General features: G+C 44.0%; 1 protein-coding gene across 1 annotated transcript; it reads right to left on the bottom strand.

The window, feature by feature from the left end:
* Positions 1-3,782: 3,782 nt before the first annotated feature.
* F2RL1 (F2R like trypsin receptor 1) lies at positions 3,783-12,049 on the bottom strand. The gene is made up of 2 exons (XM_030005577.2): positions 11,317-12,049; positions 3,783-7,193 (listed from the first exon to the last, which is right to left on the bottom strand). Exons 1-2 carry the CDS (start codon positions 11,420-11,422, stop codon positions 6,088-6,090), a joined length of 1,212 nt encoding a protein of 403 aa, XP_029861437.1. The 5' UTR covers positions 11,423-12,049; the 3' UTR covers positions 3,783-6,087.
* Positions 12,050-12,343: the final 294 nt, after the last annotated feature.

Here is a 12,343-nt window from a genome sequence, read left to right as displayed (position 1 = left end):
ACTGTGTAGTCGGCCTGTTGTACTGGTCCTGCCAGCAAATAGTGCCTGGAGAATGTTTACCTGCAAGTCTACAGGTTATCACTCCTGAGAAAAAACGTAGGTAACACATACTCTCCTGGCTATTTTTGAATCAAAATGACCATGACTACTGTGTTCATACTGAATTTAACACTGATGCTGTATATAAACCATGTTCAAAGTGCCCATGACAGATCAAAGGCATCTATAATGAAACTCGGGTCCCAAAGGGCTGTTAGGGTAGGTAGGCATTACGCTGCTTGATTCCCAGAGCAGCTATACGTCAAGACATGTGCTACATGTCTTCAGTCATCACACCACAGTTAGTTAGACAAAATGAATGATAACTTCATGGGTCCAGATGGTATTCATCAAGGAGTTCTGAGAAAACACAGGGACAAAATAGCTGAAATAGTAACAGAAGTGTGTTACCTCATGCCAAAATTATACTTGAATACTGGGAGCCAATGCTGTGATCAATAATTAAAAGAGGGTTCTAAGATGTCCAGGGAAATATGGCTCTGTGAGCCCCGTATCTGTACTGAGCAATTAGTGAAGAGTCTAAGAAGGGATATCACTAAGGAACTTCTGGACCTTTCTGGGAAAAGCCACCATGGCTTTTGTAAAGAGAAGTCTGGGCTTAACAGCCTTGTGGAGTTCTTGGAAGAGGCCAGATGCACATGGAGATAAGGGTGATCCAGCGGATCCAGTCTACCTGGATTTCCAAAAGGCTCTTGGCAAAATTCCTGATCAAAGGCTTTTAAAGAAAACTAGGCAGTCATGAAATAAGAGGGAAGGTCCTCTTCTGGAAAAGTAACTGATTACAAGAAAATAAATACAAGGTAGCAGAAAAAGGGTTGGTTTTCACAATGCCAGCTACTCACCAGTGTGGTGCCGGATCTGTACTGTTCTGTATATTCATAAATGATCTGAAGAGTGTTGAGCAGTGAGGAACAAAAGTTTGCTGATAACACACAGTTAGTCAAGACAGTAGGGACTTAAGCAGGCTGCAAAGAATTGCAGAAGAACCTTGTTAAGACTGACTGAGCAATTAATTGGTGGATGAATTGAATGTAAGTAACTTAAAGTGAGGTGCATAAGGGAAAAACATCCTAGCCTGACATATAGAACTATGGCTTGCAAAATGACTGTAACCACTCAGGAGAGAGATGTAGTCACAAGCAGCTGCATGAAAGTACCAACTCAATACTCAGGAAAAAAAAAAAAAGAATGTTAGGGGCTATCAGGAAAGTAAGAGGGAGCAAAACAGAAGTCATCACTGTACCATCCATGGCTTGAATACTGTGTGTAGCTTGGTGACTGTGTATGGGAATGGGAAGGTCTCAGAGAAAGGGAACAGGATTATCATGTGTTGAATAGTGAGTGGCTATACTGGAAGGACTGAATTGGCTAGAACTCCTCAACCTGGAAAGTACCTGAGAGAGGGGGAATATGATACTGGCCTATAAAATTGCAAGTCGCTGGACAAGACAGTTAGGGACTCATTCACATCCTCTTCTCCTTTAAGAACCAGGGGCCACAAAATGAGGATAGTGGATCCTGGTTCAAAGCAAATAAAATGAAGTTGATTTTCACAGTGAGACACCCAACAGGTGTTACAAATTAGACCAGCCAAATCAGACTTAAGGAAACTCTTGTGCTGAAAATAGCCGGATCTTGGGAGAGTACTGTGAGGGATATAATACATGCCTGCACTGTTTTTACTCCTCCCTGGCTACCTACCTGTAACTTCTTTTTGTTGCTGTTATACATGCTCCTTGAGTTACAGATGAGTCCTTCTCCACAGCAGCTTTCCTCACAGATGCCAATGAGCTTAGCTCCCCCAGCCTTCACTTGATTCCTTTTTTTCTGAACTTCAGAGCACATTTCAACAGTCCCATAGCACAGCACTCACATGGTGCAAAGCAACAGACTTCCCTGGCCACATCTTCTGTGCATCTGGTATGTTGGCCAGGTGCCTTCTGCAGCAGTCCTTACTGTACTGTTTTTTGACATGTCCCTTGACACCTTGCTCTCTTGTTGGCCTCCAAATGCACTCGTGAGCAGATTATCCTGGCCGAGCTGGATGGACCCCTCGGTCTGAGCCAGCAGAGCCATACCTATGGTCATGGGTGAAGGCTTGCTCCCTCCTGCTTTAGGAGGTTAGGCAGAGGCTTTGCAGCTCCTCTGCTTCATCTTGCCTTGTAGTTGCACAGTGCAAGCTGGTGTTTGTGGTGAAAGACGCAGTCTCACTCTCTCTCTCGTGCTGAGCCAAGAGCTCATTCAGCAAACCAGCCAAACACTGTTCCAAGTCAAAAGTAAACTTCCCTCCCACCTCCTCGTTTAACTTTAACCCAAGACCGATCCAATCCACCCCAAGGTCACACATGCCTGGGACAGTATGAGGGAACAGTGTGATCAAGCAGTCAGGGTAGGGAAAAGACTAGTCTACCTCTCTTAGCTACAGCACATGCTTGAGCTGTTTTTGAAACCATGACACTGTGCACATAAATTACACCGATCTACAACTCCACAATGCTTTAATGGCTGTTGCACTGATTATTTTTGTAGCATCCAAACCTTGTATCAGCCATAGGTGGGGAGAGTTTTTGGTATCTCTTGGTATTTGAATTGCGAAGTTGGCACTGTTCAGGAATACATTTATTGTTAGCTGAAGATGACCACCTTTATACCCATCAGTCCTTCCTGAGTCCCTGAGTCCCATAAAAGGTTAAGCTGCAGCTCAACCCTCCTGGACTACATGTTCTTGCCCCATCACTACCCGGCTGCACAGGCACACAACTGTCAATTCAAGGAATTGATTCAAATTGATTGAACAACCAGCCTGGTCTACCTGCTCTGTTAATTGGAGCAAAATAATTCATACTAAATTCAGGATGAGGATTTGCAATGCAGCTACAGATGGGTAAAAATTCCCATTTGTCCTTAGTCCAAGGAAAAATTAAAGAACAAAGCAAACCAATTTTTATAAAGGTTCCTCCTCTTTATCTGCAGATTAGTTTAGCCTTCATTGCACTTGGGTTGCAGCAAAGACACACTTGCAGCATTATATATCTAGAAGATACAGACTGTAAAAGCAATTGGATGCTTGATTAAATTCTGAGTACCAGTTCTCTTCTTCCCCTCCTAAGCACGTAACAGATGCAGAGGAAGATACCCCTCCCTACCCTCCACCGCAAAGACATGAACCCAGATGGCATCACTAAAACAGCGAAGGAAATGCAAAAAGGACATTAGTAGTCTATTATAAAAAGAATCCAGACTTAAAAGTTATCTCTTCAGCTCCCACTGATCATAGTTTGAAGGAATAAGCTTCACTTAGATGACTGTGGGCTCCCTGAATAGTATTCTAAACGTTTGTCACACATAGTACAACCTCCTTTTAAAACAAATCATTCTATTAGTTAAAACTTTTTCTCAAAAAGCTTTCAACAGCATTGCAGCAAGATCTAACTCTTACGCGTGTCACTGGCAGACCTCCGCTGTTGCTGCAGGTAAGAGATGAAAGAGTCTTCCTTGCAACCTTTGTCAATCCACAGATGAAAAAAGCTAGAAGGGAGAAGCAGTCAAGAGGATCAGCACTTCCCTTCGCATGAGCTGCAGTGGAATGGTCTGACTGATTGTTTGATAGTCCCCAACTCTGATCCCATCAATGATGGGAAAGGAAGAACAAAGAGTGACAGTACAGATACAAGCGTTATTTGGTATACTTCTGATTAAATAACAACATGAAATAAATCTTGTCCACCAAAAGACTGGCTATATTAAGCATATTATTTTTCAGCAATTTAACAGTCATCCATGAATCATGAGTGTTATCTTTCTGGTATTATATAGACACACACAGACAATTCATCATCTTTACAACATACAACCTGTAACCCTTGGACCCCTGGCAGAACACAGGTAGTGCTGTAATCACATGAACTGGATGCCTTTCCTTCATATTATCCACTACCATACACAGAGCAGGAAGCACACTAGGCTGTTGAGCAAGATAAAGGACATTCTCATATTCTGTTTATCACACACAGGCTAAGGCAAGAGTTCAGACAGCAGTTTGTGAAGATGGTTCAACCCCTTCTTCCCAAATCCTTCCAGTGAACTATGGCCTCTTACATACAGTTATTTTCCAGTAACAATGCTGCATTACCTCTTCAGTTCAGTAATAAATAAGCAATTATTTCCCTGTATATTTGTCAGGAAACAGGAAGAGCAAACTGTTTATGCCAGAGAAGCATTTGTGTTCCAGGTCTTCTAAAGAGCTGTAACTCTCTGCTCCTCAATGAGCCATTCGTTAATATAAGTTGCTATTTTAGCCTGGACCTCTGAAATACCACCACAGAACATCCTACTTTCATGCTAAGCACCTGCTAAGTGTTAGTAGACAAGACTGCAACAGATAACAGAGCTAGAGCTTAATTAATCCTTGAGATAAGATCAAACACATTAAATAGATCTCTTAGTCTTTGTTACGTATGGGGAAAAAAACCTTGTTACCGCAGTAGGGAGAGAACATGGAAACCAAAGAACAAGACAAGGGAAGGGAGAGACTAGCACACAGAAAAAAAATTATTATATAAATATTTATGGCCTTTAAGCTGTGCAAGACTGCTCAAACTCTTGCCACAGTTCAATCTACCCCCTTCCTTACTCTCCATATTTGAAATGGTAAATATTTCCTATCTATACACCAGCTGTCTCAGAGTACTTTTTGGACTGAGGGCTTTTCCATTTGCTTGTGTTGTAGGGACCCAGCTATGCCTGAGTTTCAGATAGGTCACGTGGATGCAAGTTCATTCTACAACTTGGTGAAACATACCAGGACTGCAAGATTTGAAAAAAATGCATTTAAATCCTACCACCAAACATATACCCATCAGCTTTTCATATTAAAAGTAAATGTGATTCCATATTTCTGAGTGGGTCACAAATATTCTGGGTGAGGGAAGAAGACTTAAGATATTTCAGAAATCCACTGGGCCTGAAGTTTGCTATCTTGTTAATGTGTTTGTTTATTATTCCCCCACAGTTCTGAACCACTTGGTTTTAGTTATCTGCTAGTAAGATAAGGGAACAGTTTTACTCTAATGAAATGTGTCATTAAGGTAGATTTTACTTAACCCATTTAGCCATTACAGCCACAGTTGTCAGACTTCTAATTCACTGTTAGGAATAATATCTTTGTTACCTGAAGCCAGGCAAGCTGAACTACTCAGCATTTTGAAGAGCATGTAAAAGCATAAAAGAAAGCATACAACTCAAACGTGTTATTAAAAAAATCTTATTTCGGTATCTTAAAAATACAAGGCACATTATATAAAAATCAAATAGCTATTCATCCAAGCTTTGTTAAATAGTCCCACCTAAGATCATGTACTGGCAAGTGCTAAGTAACTGTAAAAATCTCAACTTACATTTTATCTCGGTGCTAGCTGATAACAAGTTCAGCTTGTCAACTCAATAGGATAACCTTACAGGCTTTTGCTGTGTTAGTATTTACAGCATGGTAACTTGGAAAACAATACAAAATTACATTATACTGAAAATAATAAGCAGTCTATACCAAGGCGGTGAAATGGATTCTTCTTTCCTTCTCTCTACCGTTTCAAATAATGTTCAGTGCAAGCAGGTACACAGAGCAAGGTCCTACATATGCAGCTGTTTAATACGTTACAGTTAAAGCCAAACAAAACAGATTTCTCTGTTAATTAAATATACTAGCAACACTACATGACATTCCAGTGACAGTTTGCTTTTTAACAACTTTGATATTGAACAAAAATGTCTTCACCCACAACTCACTTCCAGGTCAGCAGCATTTTTGCAGAGCACCTGAAATGTAAGCAGATAAATCTTACCACTAGACTAGGAAAAAAAATGATGACAAGTTCTACACAGGGTAAGCAGCTGCCAGTTCTGAAATCCAGGCTTTAATGTAATTAAAAAGCAGAGACGTTTCTTCAGACTCTCTCATACAAAATAACTCTCTTGTCACTTACATCCTTTCAGTAGTAGTAATAAAAGTTCACTTTTCTAGGATTAAACTCAGTAGGTTGATTTAGTGGTCCCGTTCGAGCTTGAAGAATAAGAATTTGACTTCTTGGGGTATCTGCTTGATGAGAGAGACACTTGCATCCTCCGTGTAGTTCGCACGCTTCGGCAAAGAAGAGCATTTTTAAGGTTGTCTCTGAAGTCTTTTGAAATATAGTAATAGATGAATGGATCAATACAACTGTTCACAGTAGAAAGACACAGTGCAGTTATGTACGACATATACAGATAGCTCTGGCTGTACGTTTTGAGGAGCAAATAGTGCACAACAAGCAGCACATTGCTAGGTGTGAAACAGATGAGATACATGGACAGGACAGCAATAATGAGTTTGATTGCTCTTTTTCGTTTCTTCGCAGTACTTACATCTGAGATGGAAGCATTGAGAGTCTTAATCATCAGTATGTAAGCAACAGCAGTGAGGATAGCTGGGATTAAGAAGAGTCCAATTGCAAGTGAGAGGAAATAATTAAACGTATCATGAGCCAAAACATTTTCAGGCAACACATCATGGCAGGTAGTGATGTTAAGATTTGAAATATATGCTGTCTGATTAACAAGATACATTGGAATGGTGCCCAAAAAAATCAGTATCCAGATAGCAAGGGAGATGCCCAAGGCAATTTCAGATTTCTTTCTTGAATGCACTATGGGGTTCACTACAACCCAATACCGTTGCACACTGAGACATGTCATAAAGAGAATGGAACAGTACATATTTCCATAGAAAAATCCAACAAGTACTTTGCAGAGACCTTCACCAAATAGCCAATTATTGCCATTTACATGGTATGCAATCTTCAGTGGGAACCAGACAACAAAAAGGAGGTCTGCCAATGCCAAGTTAACCATATAAATCACAGCCGGATGTTTTTTCTTTGTTCGGAAAAAAAAGACCCAGAGGGCCATGGCATTGCTTGGGAAACCAATCATAAAGACAATGATATAGACAACAGGAAGAAAAACTGTAGTCAACTTTCCTGTGAGGGCTTTTGCTGCAAATTCATCCACTTCATATAACTCTTCGGAGGCATTATTTGTATTTGGAACTTTCTGGCCAGCAAAACTTCTTCCTTTTGAACTGCTGGTTCCACTACTCTCTAAAATTGAAAAAAAAATTAAGAAGTTGCCATTATTGAAGTGCAGACTTTTCGTCTTTTTTAAAAATAAAGTAGACATTATGATTTACTCTGAAGCATTAAAGAGGGCCTCATCAACAGAAAAATTAAGACTGGTTTTCAAACACTTGACAATTTTTCTTCCCTTTGTTTTAAGTTTGTTATCCAAAAGACAACCTAAATCCCTATTCAAGGATTGCACCAGCAACCAATATGCTTTTCTGCATCACTGGTGATATTAAAAATACCTTGTTAAAACGGCTGTTGTACCCCAGGGCACCATTATTATTGCACATGGCAGTGCCAGGTTACCCAAGTGTTGGGACTCATGAAACTTTGCAGCAGGCTAATGTACCGGCAGTAGAAGTTTCCTCAGTTTAGATAGCCTGAAAATCACGTATGCAGCAAAAAAGAGCATGCTGCCCTCAGACGCGCTAGAACTGAAACTCAGAAAGTAATGCCAAGAGCTATGTACAAGTGATCTCTAGGGTAAGAAAGATGCCTGTTACACTGTATCTGAATTGAAACTTGAACAGGCTAACTTTGTGCACAAAGATGCAATAGGGCCAGTCATCTAGGATCTCCTTCCAATTCATGGGCAAGATGACCAGAAATCTCTGCAGTTTCTACTTAAAGTGCTAGGTGGTTGAGCTGACAGCTATGGTTGCTTCACACACAAGACAGCTACCACTTTCAAGTTTTGCTATGCCTCTCTGAACGCCACAGGAACTTACAAACCATATGGGCAAGCCAGCCATTCCTGACTGCTGTCTTGTACGACAGCCTTCAGACAGCTCAGTTCAGAACCCCTCCAGACCCAACACAGTCCTCTCGTGCTAACAGGTTAAAATGCACAAGCAGATACTGTCCATGAACTCACACTGTACCAAAAAACTCAGACATCTGCTGAGCTAAACTGTATGGACATGGAACTTGGCTGGCTGTGGGAGAATTATTTTTAACCTCATCTCCGTTTCTATCAATATTTGTGGATTATTTTAGCCACACCCCCCCCCAACCCCTATAAAGGAGAGTCTTCGTGAGGAAGCAGGTTTGTGTACAAGAAGCCATGAACAGTATTGAAGGATGGTCTCTTTGTTGTTCAATAGTTTTGATACAGTTCCAGAACTGTAAGGTGTAATACTTACACCTTACATTTTAAAGTATAAAAAATCTCACACAAGAAATACGTAAATACACAAGTATGTGTGTTTTCCAGTATAAATTCTCAAAAGTAGCACAACTTTAGATAGCTATTCTTTTCAAGTTATTACTGCAAAAGTCTGATGTACAGCATTAGCATCCTGTCTAGACTGTGTGAATTCCCCAAGAGGTGTACAGAAATACAGCATATATTGGTGCTCTTTAGAGCTTTTAATTAAGTCACCCTAGCTCCACTTAACAAGTATTTTACAAGTTTCAGGCACAGGCAGGCTTCACTGGAAAACTGAGGCGTAAGAAAACTTTTTGCTAGTACAACGACATGGACAAATCTTTGCAGTAGACTGCATGAGGACTGAAGTCTATATTATATCAACAAAACAACAGTCCTAAAGAAAATGAATTAAAATGCCAAACAGTCATTTAGGCCTATATGTGGTATAATTACAACAGGGCGGAATTATACAAATCCTGCTCTCAGATCTTCAAGCCACATGACTATGTCAGCAATATTGTTAAAGACTGCAAAGTTTACATGTATAATACAGAAATCCCAGGTCCCTAACCTGAGCTGTGAAGAATAGAAGCCATAAAACCAGCTTGAAGACCACAGCTTACATAGATATCACATAACGTAAATGATAATTTGCTAAGCAATGCCTCTTTTCTCAGGCTTATAGCTTAGCTGAGAAAGATCCCAGAGATGCCTGGAAACAGACCCTGTATTCTAAACTGACAGCAATTCTCAGAGTACCATAATAAAGTGCAGTGTACAATGTTAAGACCTGTCCATCAGTAAGTGGCTGATACTATCAAACTGCAGTCATACTATTTCTATTCCATTCCAAAGACTTAAATTACTACAGAAAACTGGAAGAGCAAATACTACCACTTCATTCTTATTAACGTTTTGTGATCAGATATAAAGCAATGCTTTGCAATTGATGTTCATAGGTTGGGTTGGGGAAAAAAAAAAAAAAAAGCTTACCAAAAAGCCCTGAAGTGTCTGTGTGACACATTACAGTAAGAGCTGTAATAAAGTGGATTCATGGACACGTGAACCACAGACAGGACTCAGTATTGCAAGAATGGCAGAATAGAGACAAAGGTTTCTTTTATTCTATTTTTGAAGACACAGTCAAGCTAAATTTCAGAGACCAAGTCTTACTTTTATGTTGACTTTAAGTAGTTCCAGCCTCAAAAGTTCTGACTGCAGATACTGGGCAGCTTTTGTTAGCCCAACTGGCACCCATATAGGGAGACAGTTCAGTGTCTTGTTTGTCTTTGGAGTTAACACTCCCCCACCAAGCAACCAATCCTTTGTTAGGTATCTGCATTTTCTACATCCTTTTCTTACTCTTTCTGCGCTTGCAGTTTTCCATAACAATTGTTCTTTTCCAAACCGAGTTTCACCCTGCCTGACTCACACACAGAGAATGCAGCCGATTTGCTAATCTGCCCACGGGAAACACTTCCTTGGCATCAAGGGAAAAACATACTCTCCTCCCACAACAAAAGACTGTTTCAACACCTTTGCCATTTGTCCAGAAGATATAACCCACTACACACCAAACGAAGGATTATGCCTCCCCTGGAGACACAAAAGTGACAGCAGCACAGAGTATCCAAATTAACTAGTTTAGGTCATGGTAGTAATACCCACACAGGACTATAAGATTAAGATTACCCTCGTTCTTGGATCTGCAGCCCAGATTCACCAGAACCCAGTAATGGCATTAGCCTGTTTGAAAACAGCCACAATAAGCCCCTGGTTTATAGTGCATATCCCTTGGTTGGGATAGGATCACACTTAAGAGCTCATTTCACCTTCCTATTCCAGAAGATCAAGCACCCAGCTAAAACTTTTAAGCATACTACCCCCTCCCCCCGGCATGATTCCAAATTCCTCCCCCCACCCAGGTCAGACAACTAGGCTATTAAGAGACAGTTATTTCAGAAACTCTACCCTGAACAACAAAATTTGCAGCTATCTAGTATCTATTCGTTGAGAAAATATGACCTACCATAAGCTTGGCTTCAATATTTACACAGTCTTTACGCATATACTTTTATTATGCAAATGAGACCAGGATGAACAAATACAGTAGGCATGCGTAGACATGGCAATGGGGTTTACTATAAAAGGTAGTGAAACATGAACCTTAAGGCTGTGAAATATTAATACGAATGGCTGTTTTGGTTGTTTTTCCCCAAATAGCACTTACGTTCAATAAGCAATAATATAAACTAACAAAGGTAAGATTTAGGATGAAAAAAAAAAAACCCTAGCTTTTCAGAGTTGAGGAAAAAAGCGAGAACAGGGTCTTTAAGGTTTTTTATGTTTATATACAGCTTTTAGGCAGGTTTCTAGCCGAGAACCTGATCGGGTACAGCACCGACGCGGGTGAAGCCAGGGCAGGGGTGCCAGGCAGCTCCCGCGGGGACCCCGCGCAAGACCTGCGGTCCTTCAGCGCCCCCCCTCCCCGCCTCCGTGCGCCCCAGAAATCCGGAGGGGGCTGGAAGCCGAGCCCGGCTGCCTGCCCGTCGAGCTGCTTTCCCCCACCTGGCGGGGAGGAAGGGAGGGAGGCCGGCAGGCCGGCAGCGCCCTCCCCGCGGCTCCCGGCAGCTCCACAGCCACCGGCCCCAGTTTTCCGAACCCGTTCGACTCGGCGGGAACCTCGACCAGTCCGCTCCGGGCTCCCCGCACCCCAGCCGGGAGCCAGAAACCTGCTCGTCGGCGCGGTTCAGCCCCGCCGCCCCCGGGCCCCCGGCACCGCTGCCCGCCTCAAGCGCCACCACCCGCAGCCCAACCCGCAGCCGCGGGGCGCCGATCAACCAATGCGGCACCCGCGGAGCCCTGGGAGGGCTCGGCCGTCCCCAGCTGATCTCAGCCGAGCCGGCGGCTCTAGCACCCGTCGGCGGCGGCTCGCACTCCTCCTCTCACCTACGGGAGCGGCGGCTGCCAGCAGCGCACAGAGCAGCAGCAAGCACAGCCCGCGGCGCCCAGCCATCCTTCCGCCGCGCTCCGGCCACCACTGCCTCTCCCGCATGCCCGACCAGTTTCACCTGATACCTGAGTTAGGAGGGGGCGGAGGGCGCGGTCTGGCCGGTACCAGCCTGGCGGCGGGTGGAGCCGGGCCAGGCCACGTCCCCCACACCCGACGGGCCGTGGGGCTGCCCGTAAAATGGCGGGGGGAGCGTCGCCGGCGGGTCCGCTGCGCCCGTCTCAAAATGGCGGGGGCGCCCCCTCCCCCCTTCCGAGGGGGCGGCTGGTCGCGGCCTTCGCCTCACGCCCCGTGTTCCCGCTCCGCGGCTGCTGGGGCTGAGCAGGCGCCGCGGGCCTCGGCTCTCCCTCCCTCCCTCCCTCCCTCTCGAGCTGGCCCTCCGGCGGTCACCCGGGCCTGAGCCCGGCCGTAGGGCGGGGGCGGCTCTTGCCCGCGGCAGGTGCTCTGTTATCAGCTTGTAGCTGCGTAAAACCGAGGCGTACCGCTGGAGCGGCCGCCTCTTTGGAAGCGGTCGTGGTGGGCGCCGAGCTGCTGCTGGAGCCGAGCGAGCTGGTGTTGGGACAGGCGGGCTGGGGCCGGGGGCAAGCTGGCGAGGAAGCGGGCTGGAGGGGCGTTCCGTGGGACAGCGTTACTCCTGCTGACTCCGAACGTACTGGTCTGTGAGCGTGTGCCGGTCGTCTTGCTCTTCTTCGTTACGTTGTCGTGGACAGACGGGCAGGGAAACGTGTAATGGCCGCTTAACCCGAATGCATTTGTGGTGCTGCGCTGGGTACCGCGCTGGTGTGACCCAGGGTAAGGAAGGGGTGCTTTCACTTGTCGGCCTTGCTTAAACTTGGAGTACACCAACTTCCTTTTGTTTTTACAGATAGGGATTTCAAGAACAAAATTAAGCACAATGTAGGGTCAGCAGCGTTTTCCATTTATCCACACAAATACAAGCTTAAGAAGTGTTTTTAGGTTTGCAAA

This window comes from Aquila chrysaetos, chromosome Z (genome assembly GCF_900496995.4).
Source record: "Aquila chrysaetos chrysaetos chromosome Z, bAquChr1.4, whole genome shotgun sequence".
Classification (NCBI taxonomy): domain Eukaryota; kingdom Metazoa; phylum Chordata; class Aves; order Accipitriformes; family Accipitridae; genus Aquila; species Aquila chrysaetos.
This window is presented reverse-complemented; position numbering and strand designations above follow the sequence as displayed.